At 35.3% G+C, this 18,050-nt stretch overlaps 1 protein-coding gene across 5 annotated transcripts in view; it reads right to left on the bottom strand.

Annotated features, from left to right (window-relative positions):
• The window catches only part of Chl1 (cell adhesion molecule L1 like), a 207,346-nt gene that overhangs the window by 13,777 nt on the left and 175,519 nt on the right, over positions 1-18,050 (bottom strand). For all 5 annotated transcript variants that reach the window (XM_031382773.1, XM_031382772.1, XM_031382776.1 and 2 more), the window contains 9 exons: positions 17,512-17,677; positions 14,698-14,822; positions 13,691-13,792; positions 12,409-12,606; positions 11,110-11,180; positions 6,598-6,820; positions 4,213-4,328; positions 3,835-4,039; positions 3,506-3,628 (listed from right to left, as the gene is read on the bottom strand). In XM_031382773.1, coding sequence (XP_031238633.1) covers positions 3,506-3,628; positions 3,835-4,039; positions 4,213-4,328; positions 6,598-6,820; positions 11,110-11,180; positions 12,409-12,606; positions 13,691-13,792; positions 14,698-14,822; positions 17,512-17,677 — 1,329 coding nt within the window. The remainder of the gene's footprint in view (positions 1-3,505; positions 3,629-3,834; positions 4,040-4,212; positions 4,329-6,597; positions 6,821-11,109; positions 11,181-12,408; positions 12,607-13,690; positions 13,793-14,697; positions 14,823-17,511; positions 17,678-18,050) is intronic.

Genomic DNA, 18,050 nt, shown 5'->3' with positions numbered 1-18,050 from the left:
GAGATAAAAAAAACAATAAAGCACAATGATTATTGGTTTTATATTTTTTAGGGTTTCTGATGTAAAATGTGGCTTCAAGTGAGCATAGATGCTCCTGGATTGGTGACAAAATATTTCTGCATTGTTAGTGCATTGGAGGCCTCATAAATAAAAAAGCACACTTAATATTCCCAGTCTCCTGAAAATAACTTAGCAATGCAGTACACTATTGAATTTTGGTCACAGACTTTCATTATTGTTTGACTGACTCGATGTTGTGATGTGCTGTGACTGCAAAGCCCCATCCGAGAGTACAGAACTACATATGGGTAGCTTAGGAGAAGACCAAAATAAAAAATACTGTGCGATCCCAGCACCAGTATCGGCTCTTACTATTTCTCTTGGATGCTCCCCAGAGACTGTAAGTAAGACTCTACTACTGGAGACCCCAAAACTGTTTATCATGACCCATGGAAAAAAATCAAGCTGGAAGTGGCCCAGAGACTTTCCCTCTGATAGCCAGGTTTTATGGTACCTGAAAGTACTATACCAGATGCTTGAGGAAAAATGTCATCAGCATACTTACCAAGTTGTGAACCCTGAAAACTATATAAGGATCTAACTAGTGATGTATACCCATTGTTGCAATAATGCTAAGTATGTTATGGGAATAATCAACTTTAAAGAACCAAATGAGGCTGACTCCACACCCTTTTATTGTAACCCTGGCCAAGAATCCACTGTTAGAAGTCATAGGCCCTAGGGAAGAATGCACTACTGTTATTTTGCTTAAAAAAAATGCTATCAAACTGTCTTCTAAATATTTATCTTTGTACCCATAGGTTAATGCAAGTCTCAGCTCTCATCAGAGATGTTTCTTTTATTCCATGGGAAGTTGTTAGTAGAGAACTCAAAACTGCTTAAAACGCAGTGAATCAGTGACTAGACAGTGATAAACTTAAATGGGCCATCTCATGACATAGTATTTCCAAACAGGGTGAGTAAATTTTGTGGAACAATCGTAACTCTAGCCCCGTAAGAGCCAGAGGTTGGGGAAGGATACTCTAAAATTATGTTTTTGAGATATAACATGGACAGTGGACTCATGAACTCACTGCAACTATGATTAGCGGCTCAGGGGTATGCTTCTCGATGTCTCGGAACAGGAAAAAGGTCTCATTAGTTCCCTCTTTACAATGAGGGGATATAGACAGTCAGTGGGGACTAGGGGAAGGACTGTCACTTATTTCTGTGGAAAAAAATCACAAATAAGTTGTCCATTTTCTGTAAATATCTTCTTACTCATGGTCAGCCTTAACTGAACACAGTAGACCATATACATAAAAAAGACATGGGAGTAGGAAGGACATTTCCTGGGAACGAGGTGTTCCAGAGAAGAAGGGAGGAGGATGAGAGAGGATAATGAGTAAGATGGACTAAATTTTATTATAAATGTATCACAAAATAAGAACACATTAAAATTTTAAACTGGGTCAATTTACTGAATGTGCATCATATTTGCCTTATAACACCAAGGCTTGCAATTAACTCACTGAAAGTCAGGACATCTCTGAGCTCAGCATATAGAGAATTGATGAACCACTGAACTGATGAATGAAGTACGAGTTTTTAAATATCTACTGTGCTCTGAACACAGTGTTAGATGCAAAAAAGAAAGAAAAGGCTAAATGATATAGGGACATGCTTAAAGACTGAAGATGCTAATGGCAAGAAAAGAGCTAGAAAAAAAAACTAATTTGCTCTCATAAGAGACACATTTACTATTTACATAAAAATACCTCTCTTGTTCTGTATAAGGCAATTATATCTAGAAACCAAGTGGTAACCTAAACATCATAAAGACAGAAACATTTTGGTTGTTTTTTATCACCATTAAACACTACAGAGTCAATTGAAATAATTAGTAAAACCAATACAAGATCTAGAGAAAGTCTATACAACTCTGATAAATACAAACAGTAGTTAATTAGAATGGAGAAGAGCAAAAAAGGCATGCTCCATGAAATACATCCAACATTTAATATTAATAGAGAAATAAATAATTTAATTTTAGCAATTTTTAAGAAGTATAGTAATTATTGTTAAGTATTAATATTTCAACTACTTCTCTGTTATGAGAATTAATTTTAAATCAAATTTAAACCTTACAGACAGATCAAACAAATGTTTGAATTAATAGAGTTTCAAAGATAAGATACAGCTTCACTAAACCAAATGAAAAATTAAAACTCTTCAATTATTTCAGTTCTGTCCACAGTTTTAAAAATTGATTTTTGAAAGAATTGTGGCTTACAGACTCAGAATTGAGTTTGCATCCTTACCCAGAACTTAATGTTGTATGACTAAATTAGAGTAGTCTATGTGTGTCAATTCCTTCATCCATAATACAGTATTGATATTCTGGATATTCACTATATTCTGAATATTCTGATATTCAATATAGTATATATTTCCAAAGTCTAATGTAACAGCATAGAAGCAGCACTTACTACAAAGCAAACACCCAGAAAAAAAAAAAAACAATAAAACACTACTTCTCTTGGATTTCATTTGGATTTGCATAAACAGGTGTGCTGTGCTCAGCAGAGATCAGTAGAACATAAAGCTCATATGTGACCCAGACACGACAGCTCAAGAGGCATCAGAGTAATGCACTTGGGCACATGATGAGGTTGGCTTTTGTGAGCAGGACAGACTGACTGAATGGCTGTAGTCCCAGTGTGTGGGCTACATACTAGTTCATGACCATAAAGTCTTATTGTTGAACTGTGACTGAAGCTTTACTTTTCATTTTGAAATGATGCTTGTATTGGAAGACTGTTAACAGGTCAGAGATGTGAGGACTAAAAATGCCCTACCTTTGTTCAACCCCTTTCCAATCTCATTATACAGAAGCTTGCATTGGGAGAGTTACCTGAGTCTCTCAGTAGGATCTGCCTGACTAGCAAACTACCAATAAGGGTTCTTCACAGATAAATATACTTCTGCTTGAGATTGGAATCATTCATCCACCCCAGAAAAGTCAGTCTTATTATGGGCCTACATGCCCTTTGAATCTCCATTACATTATTTACTAACTCTGCCCTCTGGCATGCTTCACAGTTCCTAAAGCTAGTTAGAGATGGATGGTAAATACACTTTCCCTAGTATCCACTGTTTTATTTACAAAAAAAATAAAAAAATAAAAAAGAAGTCCATAGACCTGTTGTAAATAAACTGTGAACAGTTAATATAAAGAAAAACCTGTAGTCCTTGTTGGCCTAACTCACATTTACCATTTGTGTTTGAAAACAGATACATGAAATAAGTAGATGGGTGTACATGACCATCTTCCAATAATATAGGAATTTATTATTGAAACACACAAAGGCTTTAGTCAGTTTATCTGTAAGGCACTTTACTGATCCTTTTGTTATAGGGAATAGTGTTCATTATGGGGCAAGCTAATTCTTCAAATAAAAATTGAATCATTGGTAGGTTAATTCCAGTTCAAATCTGTACTTACTTATCTGGTATTGTAAGAGATAACCAGTTAGATTTCCATTTAGCTTCTTAGGAAGACCCCAGGATAAGGTGGCAGTGTCTTTATCAACTTTGATGACCTTGAGAAAACTTGGTTGTTCAGGTACTAGAAAACACAAGACCATATACACATGCTTATAAACTAATACAGTCTGGAAAAACAATCAAAATCTTCCCAATGAGATCCTACATTAATGGAACTCAGATGTGAACTCCTATGAGATGCATATTAACTTTCAAAAATTAAGGGACCGTTTAATACGGTCATTAAGTAACTTGCATAAATTGCAGCTTCCATATTTATTTTCTCACCTCCTTCTGGTGTCTGAAATATATAAGGCTCACTCTCTGGCCCAGCTCCTTTGGAATTATAAGCTAAGACTGTTAAGTGAAATTCACTAAAGGCATCTAGGGAAGGAACCATTCCAGAGTTTCGCTGTCCTGAAAACCTTAGAATGTTCACTTCTTTGGGATGCGTCCTTCCATCCAACAGGCTTTTTGTTTTCCACCAGTTTATCTGCAATGAAAAGGCAAACACTTTAACACAACAACTATAATACCAGATGGTCAGTTGACCTCTTCAAATCAGTTTAAAATCTCAGGCAAGAAACAAATCCAATAGTTATCAATTAGGAAGTAAAATCAAAACAATAATAATTATTAAAAAAAAAAAATCAACCTAGTACTAACCTGGTACCCTCTTAGAAGTCCGTGTACTGTTTCCTTAGGAATTGATGACCAGGTAACTTTAACTAATGTACTGTTCATTACATCCACACGATGTATTACAGGAGCTGTACTAGGATCTGTAAAACATTTAAGATTGGTTAGCTTCCCATGACCTACATGCATGTCTAGCATAATCTCATTCCCAAGATGATCTTCAGAACATTTATCCTGGGGAAATCATGTGTGTGCTGTTAGTTTCAAAGAGTATCAGCAGTTTCTTCTTACAGTAGACTTTCTTGGCCCACAGGAGTTACTATATCTTATTGAGAAATGGTGGCAGGACTAAGGACAAAAGCAACTAGAAATTTAAAGCCATGTCTACTGGAATAGTCTTTGAATAATAAAAAAGTCAGCTCAGTAACTTAGAGAAATGATTTCAGAATTAGATCAATATTAATAACAACAGTTGTCTGGGCCATATTTTGAGTTATTTGTATAGTCAACCTGACATGGTCCAGGGTAATCAGAATAAAAGGAACTTCAAACTGAGAAAGATGCCTTCAATAGATTGCTGTTCAGCAAGTGTATGGGGCAATTTCTAGATTCATTTACTGATCTTGAAGAGCTTCACCCACTGTGGGAACTACCTTCCCTGTGTTAGTGGTCCTGGGTTGTACAAAAGAGCAGGCTGAGCAAGCCAAGAACAAGCCAGTAGGCAGGACTACTTCATGACCTCTACAACAATTCTTGCCCCTAGATTATGGTTGAATTCCTACCTTGACGTTCTTCAGTGATGGAACACGAGTTGTAAGCTGAAATAAACCCTTTCCTACCCACATTGCTTTTGACCATGGTGTTTATCATAGCAAAGGAAATATAGCTAGGATAATAGTAAGCCTCAATTAAGCATATACTATGCTTTAGCTACTTAGAGAAACTACCAGGATCAACTCATATGCACTTTAGCTTATCCTGAAGAGATCAGCATTGCCATTTTGTTCTAAAGAACTGAGATTGCTAAAAAGGAGACATCAAGACAAACTGCTCATAAATGATGTTCTTCATGTCCTTTTATTTGATTACAATAATTTGAAGACTGGTAGAATGAAAGATTGTTTGTCATTATTATTGACCTTTCCCTCTTTATTTAAAAACATGAATCTAGACGCAAGAAGAAAATAAAAATATGTCCTAATGGGCAAAGTTGTTTAATGCAGTCCTTTATGCTTTGGAAGTATAATTACAGCAGTTATTATGCTATTAGTTCTGAATAATATATTGCCTCATGTCACCTGCTTCAAAATTGTGCATATGCTTAGAATTTCATATTCAAATCTGAGTGTGTATCTTATCTGTATTAGGAAGTCTCCAGGCATGCAAGTGATGCCCAGAGAACTATAGCAAGATGTTGTTAAGAAGTCCTCTACATGGTATGTAAATATAACAAAACCTTGAAAACTCCATGACCATTAGGATCCTTCCTTGAGTCTTGTGCTGGTGGTACCAGGTTCTTGATTTCAAAGTACAAAGAACTTTAACAGGTTCTTTGAAAAGGCTGAAACTTTAAAAACACTTATTTTGTTGTTATGATTTGGGTTTTTTGCTTAGTTTTTACAACTTTATTTATTTCTTGACACTGTTTCATGTGTCCAAGAGGTTCAAATTTGTCATGTAGCCAAGAATGACTTTAATCTTCCAGTCCTTTAGCCCCTATCTTCTAAGCAGTGGAATTACAGACATTTGCCATCACCACTAGCATTTTGTCATGCTACTGCTTCAACACAGAGCTTTGTGCTTATTGGGCCAACATTCTATCAGCAAGCTACATCCCCAGGCAAAGTTCTTCCTTTCTTTTTTTTTAATTAGATAGTTTCTTTATTTACATTTCAAATGTCACCCCCTTTCCTGATTTCCCCTCTGAAAAAAAAGCCCCTATTCCCTCCTTCTCTCCCTGCTCACCAACCCACCCTCTCCTGCTTTCTGGCCCTGACATTCCCCTACACTGGGCACAGAGCCTTCACAGCACCAAGGGCCTCTCCTCCCATTGAAGACTGACTAGGCCATCCTCTGCTGTATATGCAGCTGGAGCCATGCATCCCACCATGTGTACTCTTTGGTTGGTGGGTTTGTCCCTGAAAGCTCTGGAGGTACTGGTTAGATCATATTGTTTTTCCTCCTATTTGGCTGCAAACCCCTTCAGCTCTATAGGTCCTTCCTCTAAACAAAGTACTTTCCTAACATTTGATTATGACCAAGATCAACCCTAACTGCCAGGCAAGTGTGTCGTTTTCGATCTCACAGGAAATATATTCTCTTTCCAAGTAGTATGCACTCAAAAATGTTGACACAAATTAGTAACTTGAAAATGTTCTTGGTGTGTTAAGGATTTAAGAATGAATCACTCACAGTCTTCCCCTGAATAGAGTGTCACTGGCTGAGGGTCAGGCCCAGAGCCTATTTGATTGATGGCTTGGACCTGGACATCATAAGGAGCATAGACAGTAGGTGTCATCACACGTAGTGTATGGTTTGTAACTGTTTCTTCTTCCCACTCTTCAGGGGCTCCCTGGGGCTTCCAGCTCACTCTGTATTCCAGTCCTGGCCCATTCTGTTCCATAGATTTCAAAGGCTAAAACAGAAATCAAAGTTTAGTTGATGTACTAGTAGATATAGTGACCTAAAGATAGCAGTAACTAATTTAAAGAGTTTAAGAGTTATTAGAAAAAATTAAAGAGATCTTATCAAGGCTTCTTTGAGTTAGAAGCAGATTTGTCATTTTATTAGTTTAATTTTATATAACAATCTCCCACTATTTCAAGACATGGAATGTCAACACTCTAGAATTATACATATATGGTAAAATATAAATGCCTATATGCAAAATAAATAACTAATAAATTGTAAATAGTCTTTTAAGTTTTCTTAAGCTTCTGCTATATTCTACATTTTTACTACCAAAGAAACAAACTATTGGTCATGAACCAAGAGTTCATGCCCCTCAGGCAGAATACTTTCCTCCACACGTTTTTGACCCATCTTCCATGAAAAGAGAGAGATGGGCTATATTTAACTCTGGAAAATATACACACTTATAGAGAATTCCAAGAGCAGTAAATCTTTTTTTCTAATGAATACTTCTATAACTACTTGACACAAAATGGCTTTTTTACCTACTTTATTTTGTTGTCTAGGAAGATTTTGTTGAAGAGTTTGATTTATTTAAAAATTAGAAATTGGCTATTTCCATTTTAATATTTTAAAGATTTATTTATTATTATATCTAACTACACTGTAGCTGTCTTCAGAACCACCAGAAGAGAGCATCAGATCTCATTATGGATGGTTGTGAGCCACCATATGGTTGCTGAGATTTGAACTCAGGACCTTTGGAAGAGCAGTCAGTGCTCTTAACTGCTGAGCCATCTCTCCAGCCCTCCATTTCAGTTTTTAATTAAGGGAAACTTGAAAGAAAAATAATGTGGTTTAAAGCACCAATTTAGTTTCACATATGAGTGTGTCATTTAAATGATTCAGCTATGTAAAAAATCACTTATAATACATTTTTCATTAGGCTTGGGAGTTGATTTATATCGAGAGTAGTTTTGTTTGTGTATGTGGGTGATTAAATGCCATATAAAATGCTCTTGTAGTGTTTACTGTGCTTCTTCACTCAGTACAACTGGCTAAAATACTTATTGGAAGCATTGGTTGGATCATATTGAGAGCAGCATGCTTTATCAACAAATCATTTCAGTTTTATAATTATTCCAAAGTAACTACTTACATTAGCTAAAACTGTTCATCAAGACAAGAAATGACTCATAATTCCCAGAACTAGTTTTTAGATTTGCATGTGCTATGAAGTATTTTTCAAAATATTTCATATAGGTATTTGTCTAAATCCTTATAATAACTAGAGTCCTAAACATTATCAAATCAATAAGATATGAGCATTATTTAAAGATTTGTTTTCATTTTTAATTACATGCATGGTATACATCTATATCTATGTGTAGGTATGTGTAAGTACAGGTGCCCATGGTCTACAAAGAAAGCACTGGGTATCCTGAAGCTGAGGTTGCAAAAGACAGTGAGGCACCCATCATGGGTGCTGGGAAAAACCTTAATCTTCCTTCAAACAGTGTGTGCTCCTATCCAACAAGTCAACTCTCTAGTCATTAATAAAAGATTTTAGTTCCAAACTACAAAAAGAATCGTACTTTTCAGTCTTAATGATAATAAACATGTAAAAATATTATTGAATTTGCTCATATTTTGCTCCAAGGAAAATAGTAAACAATATTCTCTGCCAAATTTAATATACACTGTGCCAGTGTTAAGAAAAATTGCTATTTGGCCAACTCTTTATTTCCTGGGAATTTTGTCTTTTGCTTTGAGGTAATAGTCAACAAGACTTCACTAATTCTCAAAGTACATTATAAAATCCCAGTGTCAAAAGAGGAAAGATGAAGCAGGTGAAGAGGCCACTGGCCTTCCTTTCTCTTACAGCCCTGTCAACAAGGAAGAGGTCTCCAGAAAGACATTATTGAGGTAGGTAGCTGGAATCAACAGATGTCCTTTGAAGGGCCTGAGAAACATCTGCTGGTGTTAGTAACACTTCTTATGTTCTGAAAAAAATAGTCTATACACACAACAGAGGGAGCCACACATGAGCCAAGTTTATACTTATCAGTTTACACTTTGAAGAAACTGACACTTTACCATAGTTACCATAGTTTTAAAACACTATTTGAACTTATTTACTAATTTTAGTGATAGAAACTATATGTACTCATTTTAGACCACATGTTGCTTTGAATATGTTTATATTGTAGAATATAAGACAGGTAAGAATCATAGAAGTTTCCACTGTATCATATATTTGCATTTTTGAGTGGTGGAATAGTTAAAATTCACCCTTCTACCAATTTCTAAGATCATAGCACATTTTCTAAAAATGCTCACCTTAACGTTTCCTTATTTTTCCATTTAATTCTCCTTAGTTTCATTTTAAATATGTACTGATTCTTTTTCTTTTAAAATTTTCAGTGGATATTATTAAAACTTTAGCTCTTGGGAGTTGAATATCCCAGCTATGCTCATTTAGGATGTCAATTGAAGAGCTTTATAATTCCCTAATTTACCTTTATGTCTGAGTGAATTTATTCATTTGTTTGTTGTTTAGGGGTTAGTCATGCATTTTCTTCCAAGTTAGTTATGCTATTGAAATCAATTTAAAGTTTCATTTAAATATGCTTAAGAATAAGGGACAGAAACTATCAATCAAGAAGTATTTTTAAAAAGCATTGTAGAATATCTAAATTCACACTTTAATATGATAAAATTTTAGTAAAACAGAATGACATAATTTTCCTTTTCTTCTCTCCAGTCTCTCTCATCGAATCCTGCCTTGTTTCCTCTCAACATTGAAGCTTTTTTCTTTATGTGCTATTGTTAAATACACACACACAGCACATACACACAAACACACACACAGCACAGACACACACAGCACATACACACAAACATACACACACAGCACATACACATAAACACACACACACAGCACATACACACAAACACACACACACAGCACAGACACACAAACATACACACCAGCACATACACACAAACACACACAGCACATACACACAAACACACACACAGCACATACACACAAACACACACACACAGCACATACACACACACACACACACACACACAAACACACACACACACCTAAATATTTAAATACAACTTGCTCAGTATGTTTATTTTTACTTGGATATATGTGATTTCAGATTGACTATTTGGTATTAAATAAACATTTAGGATTTCCCTTAATGGGGAAGACTCATTTTCAGCATTCTTGAGTTGCTTGTAGTTTTCTTTCTACAGGAGGGGCCTCAGATCTACTCAGCAGAAGAGAAATCATAATTGGTACTGGAAACCTAGTTAATCATTTAGGAACTAGAGAGGTCATGGTTCTTACTGAAGGACCTACTACCACCAATGTACTAAACAAGAATAGTTCCAAACTGCATTCATAATATTGATCCATATACTTGTAGATAGGTGTGTCTCTCAAAGAAATTTCTCTTTCCTTTCAATAGGAGAAAATTTAAGAAAATGATAACTAGACAAAATAGAGGGAACAAGTAACAGCTAGGTGCCCAGACCCAGTGCATATATCTTGAACATAACTCCTGGTTGCAGAAGAAACTTGGGGATTATATCATAAAACAATAGGATAGTAGAAGTTATATCAGCATATATAAACTGTCTTTCCAAATTCAAAGAGTGGCTTTATTTAGTGACCTTTGCTGGGGATATATTTCTATAGTGTGAGGAAGGAAAGATTCTCAGTGTCTAAGTCTAAAGCTGAGAAATGATGTTGTCATGAGAATCAGAAGTAAAAGTCTATAAGACTATGTCTCCTATTATCTTTTACATATGGTGACCATATGATGAAAGATTTTTTTTACTATATTTTAATTGTGAAAGTATCTAAAAATATTTGAGGCAAAATACTAGAAATTTGAAATTTCTCATAACAAATTCCATCTAGATCAATTTCTCATTAAATCAATTTCTAGAATTAAAACTCATTTTAAATTCATTCTTTTTGTTTGTCTTTCAGTTCTTGATGTTGAGAACAAGCTCTCATTCATTTGAGGCAAGCACTTTACCAGTGAGCTACCAGTGAGCTACCAGTGAGCTAAATCTCTAACCCTATTTAGAGCAAATCCAATCACTGTGGTCCTAAAACACTGACAGTAACCCAAAAATGTAGCTTGATTCCCCAATCTTATTTCATTGTTCTTAAAAACAATACTATTGTGTCTTTAGAGGTAGCAAGTCAACTTAAAATAAACAAGTACCAAAGAGAAAGAGATTAACTAACAAATTAATACACACCTCCCATTTTATAATCATTTCCTTGGGTTGAGACGCTTGAACTCTAATGTTCTGTGGATTTTTGTCTGGAGCTGAGAAATGACAAGCGTTAAAATTATTTTTTTTACTTCATAGTAACCAGTTGATTTAATATCATAGAGCACCCAACCCCTCAAAAGCCAAATAATTAAATATTTTACAGTATTTATTAATTCAATAGTTTCTAAGAAGATCTAAGACAGCATTGCAGAATGAATTTTATTAAGAGGAGTAAGACTGGATTCTTATTCTATAATGAGTATATGGTGGAAAGTATATGATTTACTGTAGGTATTTTAAATTTAAGCTTACTAGTTAAAATTTGAAGCTTATTTTAAGAAACATTTTTATTTTCAAACTGTATTTTTCTGTCACAATTATTTATAAAAGTATATGTTGTAAATATATGCCCATAGAAGAATGAATCTGAACTTTATGTTTCAACATCAACAAGTAATTTTTATAGATATGAAATTGAAAGTAGCATGTAATAGATGCATGAAATACATTCATGCAGATAACATTTTACTGGAAATATCTTAACAAGGGTTTTAACACTGAATCCAGTATAAACTAAAAACACACAAGCACCAGATTCAAGTTTTATTTCATCTTGCTTTTTCCTTAGTCAAAAATGTTGATTATACCCCAGCATGCTTATTTTACTCAGAAGAAACCAAAACACCATATTATGGCCACGATACTGCCCAATGCTAATTCTACATTGTCTCTGTTGGTGATTCATACAATTATCCTGATAATTTAGACAGGTATGGAATATGTAAATTTTGAATTCATAAGAAAGTAGGACTCAGTTTTACATTTTTAAAGGTTTTTTTTTTTTTTTTTTTTTTTTTTTTTTTTTTTTTTAATTTTTTTTTTTTTTTTTTTTTTTTTTTTTTTTTTAATATGAGCCAATGGTGTTTCTTTGGAAACAGAATCCATGGTTTCCTTTATCTACTGAACTTCCATTTAGAATTTCCATGATGAAATCTACTTCAAACAGGATATTGAAATTTAGCTATGAATACTTACTCAGAATAGTATTTTCTTACACACCATGCACCAATTTTGATCTCCTCTTCACTATCAAATTTACAACTCTAAAAAAATACACTTCTGTCATTGTACTTTGCTAGTTTATAAAACTTTTCAAATTATTTTGAGGAATCTAAAACCCTATATTACATACTTGATTTTTTTTTTCAAACACATCTAAAAAACAATGATCAGGCCAACATAAAATATTTTGTTCGAAATCTGATGTTAGACTTTGCATACCTGCTGGTGGAGTTTCATGATGGTCTGAAGGCAGACTAGGATAGCTTCTTCCGACTTCGTTTACAGCCGTGACCCTAAACTGATATCTCACATACGGAGCCAAAGATAACACAACATCTGTTTCTTCTCCCTGGACTCTAGTTAGCTCCTCCCACTTTCCGGGTTCCTCTCTGTTTCCTTCAAATTCTACAATGTACTCTGAGGGAAGAACATGAACAAGCCATTAGGACATATTGAGCCTGTTGAAGGTTTATTATTTGCAATATTAAAAGCTTTTCTATAAAAGGAAGAAAAATGATATTGGAGCTGACAGGAGAAAAAAGTATTTTTTTTCCTTGAAAGCTTGAAGTCTTGGGTTCATTTCCCAGAACCTATATAAACAAAAGTTGGTAGTATGCATTTGTAATCCTATACTCGAAAAGCGAAAATAAGAGAATTGCTAAGGTTCCTAAGCAGCTAGCCTTGTCTACTTGACAAGTCATGGGCTGAGGGACATCCTGTCTCAAAAATAAACAAACAACCCAATAGAGAGCCAGCGCTTAAGACATGATACCCAAGAATGATTGCCCGTGTGCACTCACACACATGCACACACCCACATCTGTATACACAGAAACTTGCATACACCAAAACATATAACAACAAGGTTAAAGAAAAGAGTAATGTCATTTCCAGGGAAATGAGTTAAACTCTAGCAAACCATGTTACATAAATTAAGCCAATCTCAGGAAAACAAATTTTTTTGTCTTTTTTCCATTGGTGATTTTTAGATTTTATATATACACATAATCATGAGCATACACGAGACATGAAAGTTGAATTAAGGCTATCAAGCTGGACAGGACAGATATACTAGCAGGATAAGGGCAGTAGGAGGGAGGGTTGGGAGTGTGAGGGAAGTATGATCAAGGCACAATACATGTTGTACAAAGACTTAGAATTATGTAACCAATTAAATGCAGTTTATAAGAGTATTTTCAGAAGGTTAATCCTGGGGCTGGAGAGACAGCTCAACAGTTAACAGCACTCACTGCTCTTACAGAAGAGCCAGGTTCAGTTTTAAGCACACAGCAGCCCACAGCCACCTGTATCTCTAGTTCCAGGACGTACCTCTAGAGATACTTCACTTACGGGTTGCACAGATATACAAACAGATAAACACACATCCATAATACAGTAATAAATAAATCTAATTTGTTATGTAATCTATTATGTAATCAAAATTGACATGTTACTAATGTGAGTCTTAGGTAAAGATAAAGGTCATCTCAAGCTCTCCTACCGCTGATTTTGCTGTTGTGGTCATCTCCCGCTTCCCAGGACAGCCGGACACTCCTGTTTTGTCTTTCTGACAAGTGAAGGTTTTCTGGAGGATCTGGAACATCTAATCAGTAAGAAAAGATAGCTGTAACATGACAGCAAAAAGCTTACAGGAGCAATAAGGATGTCAGAGCAGAGATGGGTCCCTGTGACAGGCACCATGTTTTTTGAGGGTTTTAAAGATCATTTGTCAACAGCCATTTTCAGCTCCGTGAGATGACTTAATACTCCAAGCCTGCAGTGTGTCTATACACCCTCCTCTCCAGGGATGCACCTGGATGATAGTGATAATGGTCTTTTTATACGTGTGTGCTTCTTTAAAGTTCACAAAGCACTTTTATCTGTGTTCCTATTTGGTGAGAGTGCTTGCTTCTCTTGGGCAATGATTCAAAGAGAAGCTGGGCCTTGGACATATTTGACTTTCTGTCAGTGATACATAAAAATAACTGACAGCACTGGTGAAGTGTTCACACTCTTTACCAAATAGTGCTTTAAAAACTTTTAATATATTCCTTTAAAGAATACTTGTTGTCTTCACTTAACTTCTTGGGGCCCTTGGAATTCTGACAAGTTTCTGGTATAGAACAGAAACATCAAGCACCCACCACTGAACACACGCATGCCCCAGTCTTCCACGGTGCCCACATTTTTCTCTGAACGGTAGGAACAGGTAGATTGAGACCTTTGGTTGTCTTTCCACTGTTAGCATCCCTCCTCTCCTGCTGGTATTGGAAAACTTCCCATGAAGGGAAAAGAAATTATGAATTAATTAATTTCTTTTCTATGAGAAGAGTAGAAATAACTTGAAAGTGATGTTGTACTTTAAACGTCAATGATGACAATGCAAAATTGAAAATTCCCTGCATGAGCAGAGGCTTCACGAATCATTGACTTTAATACTTAGAAACAAGGAAAGTTAAATGTCACAGGAAGCATGGACAGAGATCTCCTTCACTTGTTTTCACTTACCAAGGATGGTTACTTGAGTTTTCTCTGAAGTACTATCAAGAGAAGTTTGAGCAGAACAGGAATAAATACCCTGATCTTCTACTGTGATGTTAGATATGGTCAGATTGGCTCCGTCAATCACTATTCTGTTGTGGGGAGGGAGGGAAGCAAACACAAAGTACATGATGAGGGTGAGAACAGCTGCCACGACAGCAATACAGTCCATTAACAACACACAGTGCAATCTCCTTCATAGAAAATGATTCAAGAGAGTAATGAAACCAGTTCATACCCTGCAGCTGTTACTGGAGAAGGACACTGATGAAGATTGAGAACAAAGTCTTACATTGCGCACACATGACTACACAGTATTAAATAGGTTCACAATTTCCAAAATTACAAAACCTAACAATCTGTGACGCATGAGCTGTGAAGGAACTCTGGGCTGTCTGCCATAGCTCAGAAGCACACCCCGATAATGGAGCTAGGATGTGCTTACAGAATTCTTCCGATGTAAGCAGGAAACCTCACACAGAATAAAGGAGGATGCTTGTCAGAAAAGAAGATTCTAGAACCCCACACAATTCCACAGAACCAGAATATTATAATGGAATTTGACAGTATATCCTTTTTGATATTGCCCTTTCATCTAAGAGTTAGCTCCCAAGATCTATAATAATTAAAGCATTTAATGTACTTGAACACTAGGTGGCAGTCCTGCACTTCAGTCTTCAAATTATTTCAATTAACTTTAAAACTCAGTTCTATGTATTTTGCCAGTTTGCAATAGTTTACTACAAAAAATAAATCCTTTATCAATTTTGTCTCAAATCTAAACTTATATAGGTATTATCCACATGAATCCTCACAATTTTTACCTTAAATTTAAAATACACTCACAGTAATAAGCTGTTCGGTTGAAAAATACTGTAGGTAAGGCTTTCTTTGTGGAAAGAGTGACAGTCCTACATAACTGAACATTTTACTGCTAAATTAAAAACTGAAAAATCTGAAGAATAGAAGACAAAGTTCAATCATATGTAACTGCCTTTAGACTGGAAGTAGTTACCCTCGTTCTTATATCAATTTGTAAAATGAAAAGTTGTCAGCCAGTACTACTAGCTGTTGTTGGGCAAGAATTACACTATAATAACTTAGGGACCACAGCTAAGACTAATGCCTTCCCACTGAGAGATGTTATATGTGCACATACAGAGATATTATCAAGAAGGCCAACATAGTAACAGTCATGAAAGGAACCAACTCAAGAAATGATGAATGAATAGTCCAAAAAGAATAATGAATAACGACTTGTTTTCTATATTTTCTAAGGCCATCAGATCTTAATTCACAATTGCCTTAGGCTCCAGCTTATATTCTTTCTTGTCAAGTCATGTTATAAAAAGTGGTGGTTGAAAGGCATCAAGCAGACAGTGTGAGGGTACCAGTCCATTAAGTACCACTCTTGGATTTGAGTATCACTAAGTTGCAGTCCATCCTTTTAACCAAGACTCTGCTGTGCTCTCATCTAAGGATGGCTTGTGCTATTTCTAGACCTTCAGAGTTACTATGTAACTTCAGATGATATTTGACTTCAAAACGATAATTTCCTATCTCCCACTCAAAGACAATACAAGAAGCAGCAGAACTGACCTTCATGTGATTTAAAAGAACAAGCAGGATTTCTGACTCTTTTGATTCTATTGGATTCTATTGATCCCTCTCTTTCTTTGATGCATTTAAACTCCAGTGATTCTCAAACCTCACTCAAAACTTTCTTCTATCTTATGTATTACTCCTGTTCAGAATACTCAGAAATGTATTCTCAGCCTTCGCATGCATGAGTTTTACACTCACAGGTTCAACCAATTATGGATGAACAATATCTTTTAAACTTGCATCTGTACTGAACTATACATTTTTTTTCTTGTCATTGTTTTCTAAGTCTGTATAATGACTATTTTATGAGCATTCACTCTGTATTGAGTTTTAAAAATAACACAAGTGCAACTTACATCATAAATAAAAGCATGCAATTTAAACAGGACACCCTCCTATAGAACATAATATACCACACAGATTTTGTTATCTGCATAGGATTCAACAAGCTATTCCTAGAGACAAACCAGCTAATGTTGGCAATAAATTATAACACAATGACTGCCAGTTATAATTGGGGGTTTATGGGCAAGAAGGATTTGCGTGAGGATGACGGGTGGAATAATGGAATGGTCATTGACTTCTAGGAAGAAGTATGAACCATGGTTCTGATAGACAATAAGGTATCAGAAGTTGGCCTCCCCTATAACATAGGAGCAGGGTTTCTGAGGGGTACACAGTATTTTTCAAATACTTGGATGACAGACTAATGCCAGTGAACAACAGTTAGCAACACCCCTGACGGCTTGCTCTTCCAGTCCTCCCAATGGTTCAGGAAGCCCCTAAACCTATGCAGTTAATTTGCGACTCACACCTAGCTTCTGTTTCCTGCACTGAGGAAAGAAACCATGCTTTATAGAAATGATGGAGCAAAAACAAGAAGAAAAACATAAAACAACACAAAAACTAACCAACAAAACAAACCACAAAAAAAAAAAAAACCAAACAAAACAAAACTAGGATTTTAAGCTCTGAATTCTGACATGAAAATGACACTGAATGATTATTATGTTTTTTCACTTTAATGCAATATGAATAACTTTAGGACTATTTCTCTAATGTATTCTCTTAAACACATGCACATGCATACACACACAGTGCCTTTTCTTTTCTTTTTTTTCTTTTTTTCTTAGATATTTTCTTTATTTACATGTCATATGATAGCAGTGTAGTTACCTTCCATCTTCTGTTCCATTCATCTCAAAAGCCTTTCCATCTTTACTCCAAGACAACTTCAAACTGTGTTTCAAATGTGAGTCACACTGGCTTTCGCAATATAGTTCAAGCACATGTGATTTAGGGATTCGAGGATTCTTAGGAGAAACTCTGAGCTTTGTAGCATCTGTATGTTTTCAGTCAGAAAAAAAAGATATTAGAACTACAGAGCATATATAGCTGATGTTATTAAATTGTCTGCAACCCAAGCAACCAGAATTGTCATGATCTGTCACATCCATATTCAATGTGTCCTACAGCTATATCCTACCATTGAACCTGAGAAAATTTAAGTCCATGAACCAATTAATAAGTTAGAAAATTTTCTTGCTATTGTTTACTAATGTAAATAACTAAAGTAGAGCTAGCAAATGTTTCTAGAATTTTAAAATAATACAATTTCTCATTTTGTAGTGTCTACATGTATAACCATGTTACAAGGAAAATTGTCAAGCTAGTCAATTTTACATTCTTATTAATTTAGAAATCTGAACTAAAAT

The sequence above is a fragment of the Mastomys coucha genome, unplaced genomic scaffold (genome assembly GCF_008632895.1).
Source record: "Mastomys coucha isolate ucsf_1 unplaced genomic scaffold, UCSF_Mcou_1 pScaffold20, whole genome shotgun sequence".
NCBI lineage: Eukaryota > Metazoa > Chordata > Mammalia > Rodentia > Muridae > Mastomys > Mastomys coucha.
The sequence above is the reverse complement of the archived record's forward strand: the minus strand, read 5'-3'. Positions and strand labels throughout refer to the sequence as shown.